Source organism: Cariama cristata, unplaced genomic scaffold (assembly GCF_000690535.1).
Source record: "Cariama cristata isolate BGI_N322 unplaced genomic scaffold, ASM69053v1 scaffold22968, whole genome shotgun sequence".
In the NCBI taxonomy this organism is placed as follows: Eukaryota; Metazoa; Chordata; class Aves; order Cariamiformes; family Cariamidae; genus Cariama; species Cariama cristata.
The window spans coordinates 1-5496 of NW_009632019.1; the positions used below are offsets into that span (position 1 = coordinate 1).

General features: G+C 43.4%; 1 protein-coding gene across 1 annotated transcript in view; it reads left to right on the forward strand.

Annotated features, from left to right (window-relative positions):
• Positions 1-44: 44 nt before the first annotated feature.
• MED12 (mediator complex subunit 12) overlaps positions 45-5496 on the forward strand; it is a gene marked incomplete at its 5' end in the record, with an annotated part of 35147 nt that continues 29695 nt past the window's right edge. Inside the window, 5 exon segments of the mRNA XM_009706200.1 lie at positions 45-149; positions 980-1171; positions 2936-3095; positions 4397-4572; positions 4845-4954. Coding sequence (XP_009704502.1) covers positions 45-149; positions 980-1171; positions 2936-3095; positions 4397-4572; positions 4845-4954 — 743 coding nt within the window.

Consider the following 5496-nt stretch of genomic DNA (forward strand, 5'->3'; position numbering starts at 1 on the left):
TGCGGGCGTGCGGCGTGGCCCTGCTGATCGTCCTTCCCCCGCAGGATGAGCTGACTGCTCTGAACGTCAAGCAAGGCTTCAATAACCAGCCGGCAGTCTCTGGGGACGAGCATGGCAGTGCCAAAAATGTCAATTTCAACCCAGCGAAGGTGAGGGCTGTCGGGATGGTGTGGGAGTTTGGCAGGGCCTGGTGCCTGTATGGGCAGGCTGCTGGGTCCTGGGCGGTCCTGGATCTCATTCCTTCCCAGTGTCCAGAACCAGGAGACTCTTCCCTTTAGGATGGGTGTTTTAGGACCTAATCCTCTGTCCCTGTAGAATTAAAGTTCTGTATTCTTTTGGAACTGTGTCCTACCTCTGAGAGAGCAGGTCTTGCTCTTAGGGGCAGGTCTGTATCTGCAGTCTCTGTTAAACCAGCATCTAGAACTCCTTATATTCTGCAGTTAAAGCAGAAGGCTAGGATACCAGAAGCACGAAATGCCTTCTTATTGATTTGGTTACATTATGGCCATAGTAGAAGAGAAATAAGATTTCTTGAAATATCTGGCAATTTAAACGTGGGAGTTATATAACAAGCTTCAACTCCATTTTTCCAGTCTCAAAAATCGAGATGTTAACTTCCTGGCTTCCCTGACAAGAGGGCTGGTAATGACGTGGGATGGAAGGCAATCAATAAGCACAGTATATTTGTTTTCCTTGGCTGACATCTGTCCGAGAAGCCTTCTGTCTGGTTTGACAAGTATTTATAAAGAGTTATGTCTGTCTCAACTTGAGCCCCTGCTTGGTTATTGTATGCTTTATCTAGAAGCATTCCTCTTTGCAAGTATAACAAAGGAAATTATTGGCAGGTTTTTTGTGTTTCAAAAGTTAATACTGGTGAGACTTCTCGTAGGAATAATAAATGAGATTTTAAGCACATAGAATAGATCTTTGACCTGTGAAATGTGATTAATCCTTTTTTTTTTTTTTAAAATTTTTCCAGATCAGTTCGAATTTTAGCAGTATTATTGCAGAAAAACTGCGGTGCAATACACTGCCTGACACGGGAAGACGGAAACCCCAGGTGAATCAGAAGGATAACTTCTGGCTGGTGACAGCACGTTCTCAGAGTGCCATAAACAACTGGTTCACAGATCTGGCTGGAACTAAGCCCCTTACTCATCTTGCTAAGAAGGTGTGTTACTGGAGAGGCTGCCTGGCAGGGCAAAGCATTTAGTCTATGCTTGTTTCTGAAGTGTTTGTATAGTAGAAGGTTTTTACTATTTGGAGAAGTTTCTTCTTTCTATACCTCTGGAAGTTCAGCTTGAAGAGCATATCCAGGATTTGTAGTGCACTGGCTGTAGTCGTCCCCACTCAAACAACTGGTCCTTCGTCTGCTGTTTGGAGGTTATGTTCAATTTTGCCTTTTGGCTTGTATGATATGAGTGATTTATTTTAGGGTTTGGATGTTTTCCAGAAGAGCTGCCACTGTTGCCTTTGGTCTGTTGTTTAGATTAGGACCATTCATATTGTGGAGGGCTTTTCAAGTTCTCAAAACTCATAGTGAGAATTACTGGAAATAATCAGCTGAGTGACTTCCCAGACTTCTGTTGCAGTGACACATGTTCCTAGTTTTAAGCTGAGGAGAGTATGTGTATTATAGCTTGGTCTCAGCTAGGCTGGAGCATTTCTGTGCCCTGGGGTCTAAGACTAGATATTTCCCTGGTAGCATTGAATCCTGTAGAGTATGAAAGAAGAAAGAAGGGTCTTACTCTGCCATGTTATCAGGCCCAATAGCAAGGGGAGCTAACTCTCTATCAGGGTGGGCCTATAAACAAGGAACTCGGGACTCTACTATGCATTGCGGAAAAACATAACTCCCAGCTGCGAAACGGTAGCAGAGCATGTAGTTTAGAAGCTGGAGTTTGTCTGCTTCTTGGTGTTTTGAGTCACTGTTGCAGGAAAATAAGTAATCAGAATTTCTCAGAATCTGTCTCTTTATAAACTCAGTTCTCTGTCCTTCGTTGCATGCTGGCTGTCAGTTTCCTGAAGTCATTGTGAAAGCTTGAATATTTCAAGGCCTTCCCCAGTTCCCTGCAATAGGCTTCATCGGTTTTCATGGACTTAGACATGAAAGCAGCGACTGTCGATAGTCAAGTAGTCTGTGTCTTTGTGTCTTTGAGACATCAGAGAATAATTGGGAAGAATGTGAGAAACATAGCAAGTAAGCAATTGAGCCTTTGGGGCTTTGAGATACCTACCAAGTGGACCTGTTCTCTGTGAATTTGTCTCATTCCTCCGTGAACACATGCATGCTTTTGCTGTCCGTAATATCCTGTGGAAAAGAATCCCACAGCTGTACTTTTTCCTGTGATGTGTTATAGCTTCCTGGTTTATAGATCTGCAGTCTGATTTCACTGGCATCTTCCCATGTTGTATCTTGAATTTTGAATCTTGGATTAATTAATTCCTTCCTACTATAGTACTCAATTCCTTGTTTCTCACAGTCTTCTGTTGGCTACTCATGATATTACAGGACTTCAATAACCATTCGGTTCTGTTTACAAAATGAAGAGTCCGATCTTCAGTCTGTATAGTAGATACTCCGTGTTTCTGGCTCGGTCCTTAGTTTGTACCTTTTGTAGTTGTTCATATCCTCTCTGGAGGGTATCCTCAAAGCTGTTTGCAGGATTCAGGGCATGGATTTACAGTGACGCAATAATGTTTTCTGTCTTCTTTCAATTTGTTTTGTTTCTCTTTATACTGAAATGCAGCTCTGGTACTGTTGCTTTCTGACCAGAGGTGAATTGCAGTACGTTCTTTGAGATACAAAGAAACACAGTACCTTTTCCCTTTTTGCCTTTTTCACAACTTGCAGCACCTACAGCATGTGTAGTTGCTTTGGAATAGTTCCCATCTAAATCCTTGGTTGCAGTTCTCCCTCTCGATTCTGTTACAGGTGCCCATCTTTAGCAAGAAGGAAGAAGTCTTTGGTTATTTGGCGAAATACACTGTTCCAGTAATGAGAGCAGCCTGGCTCATCAAAATGACTTGTGCCTATTATGCTGCCATCACGGAAACCAAGGTGAAAAAGCGCCATGTCATTGATCCCTTCATTGGTAAGCATTTTGTGTGGAGCACTGGTTTTGTCCTTTGCAGATGTTTCCTTCTCGGCCTGCTCTTGAATAGTAAGAGGTAGCCTGGAAATCCATGTAAACTTAAAGTCCTAGTGCTGTGACGTGCATAACTGTCTAAAACAACAGGGCCCACCTGTGAGACTACGCTGTTGAAAAATAAGTCTTAGCAGCCACAAATACTTCCTAAGAGCCTACCTCTTCTTCCTCCCCATTAAGTTCTACTGTGCTCCTCTGCTGTGTAACCTGTTTTTTCTTCTTACTCTATAAAGACTAAATGTTATTATTTAGCGATGACTGATTAGCCTCTTCGCAAGTGAGTAAGTACATTTGCCAGAGAATTCTGGTATGTTACTCCCTGTTTGTATTTCCAGTTTCATCAAGCCTTAATGGATCCCATATCTAACATCCTTTGTATCCTGGCCTGCTCCAGATTACTGCAGTCTAGGAGAGCTCCCCTGGCTGTTTTCTGGTTTGTATAGCTGTGACTACGGGACCTGACCACACTTCTTTGAAAAGCAGTATTAACAGCTGAAGTCCATGGATTATATTTTTTTTTTCCTTCTTTTTTGTTTTTGATATAAAAATTACACAGGCTTCTTAGCTCTATTTCTGGAGGTTGGTTTGTTAGATACATTTATTGCATTTACTTTCCTGTTCCTTTGGGTGTTTGTCCTGCTGTAAGTGTTGTTTGTTTCGCATTCTTGCATGTTTTGCCTTGGGTTTTGCCATCTGTGTTGTCCCAGAGGAGTGTAATCGTACTGTCAATTTGTGTATTGATTTGTCTCTTATACAGTTAGGTTTTAGCAAAAACAATTATTTTAAAAAATCGTTGATTATGGCTTTACACTGATATCTGAAAGAGATTAAGAACAAGTTCAGAGTTGAAGTGTTTCCAGTGTTTCTGCTGTCTGTCAGATTATTGAGGATGCTAAACCAGACTGGCCTAACACTGCTCCCTGCTGGAAAGCTTCTTCTCTCCACCTCCTGATTGTCAACAGCTGCAGTTGGGAGATCTTTCCTTCCAGCTTCTCCTGTACAAAGTAACCCTGCCTTCCAAACACAGACATTTTTCCCCTTGTTCACTATTTCTGTGGATGCCTATTCCTCCATACCACCTCCAGGCCACAAGCAAAGCTAATATTGTGGCATTTACTTCTCTTTCTTTGTCTTTCTGTCCTTTTCAAATGACAGGAAGTTTTGAGTTTCCACCTGTGTGCCAGCCTGGTTCTTTCCTGCATCTGTTTACCACAGCAGTCGTTGCTAACCTGTTTCCTTTTCTCCAGAATGGACCCAGATCATCACCAAGTACCTGTCAGAGCAGCTGCAGAAAATTGCGGAGTTCTACAGACAGCTCCCAGGGCAAGGCTGTGGTTCACCGTCTGGGCCAATGCCCCAAGAGGTGGAACAAGCTTTGAAGCAGTGGGACTACAATGAGAAACTAGCTATGTTCATGTTCCAGGTAGGGGACTGGAGGGGGCTGCTGGGTGGGTGCATAGCAGAGGAGGGCTAGGGGAAGTGGATGCAAAGTGATTCATTTTTGCACAATAGTCTCTTCCTGTGAATACACCGTTAGGACTGGATGCAGTTTTGAGCTCAGTGGTAGTACAGAACTGTGCAAAGATCTAGAGTTATTTCCACTGTTAGAAAGCAAGCAGCTGCTGCTGCTCTGCCTTTCCGTAGTGGATATTGCTTCAGCTTTTTACTGTTTGCTCTGTCTTTATCTGTGTGCAGGATGGCATGCTGGACCGGCATGAATTCCTGACATGGGTTCTTGAGTGCTTTGAGAAGATACGGTCAGGAGAGGATGAATTTCTGAAAATGCTCCTACCCCTGCTGCTGCGGGTGAGAAATATGTACTCAGCTTGCTTCAGGAGAGCGCTGACTTCTGCTGTTGTCAGTCCCCTTCCTGTCACCTATGAGATGATGAGCTATTTCACAGTGAGAACACTAGCATCCTTCTTAGCTCGTGCAAGGATGCCTTTTTAGTCCTGCTCTCTTCTGGTTCCTTCTCCTTTATCCTGTTTCCCTGCACTGGATTTGGTAATCCCTCTCCATGTCATCACTGTGATAGTTGGACTCATTGTGCACCACTACGTGGAAACTGCTTTTCTTTCTTCCTGTTGCAAGAGGTTCTAGGTAGACCTTTGAAGCCCTGGGAAGGCTGGGTGCGGGTACATTTTGATATATGAAGTCATTGCTGTAGAGCGTTTAAAGGGTTTTTCTGATGCTTAGTAGCCAGTGGGTGATCAAGGATCCTAAGGAGCTCTTTGTAAAAAGGGATTGTCTCTACAAGGCAGTGCCACTCAGTATACTACTTTGGGAGGGTCAAGGGTTTCTCTTGTGTTGCTTGTAATGAAGACATTTTCCCCGCCTCCCTTTTCCC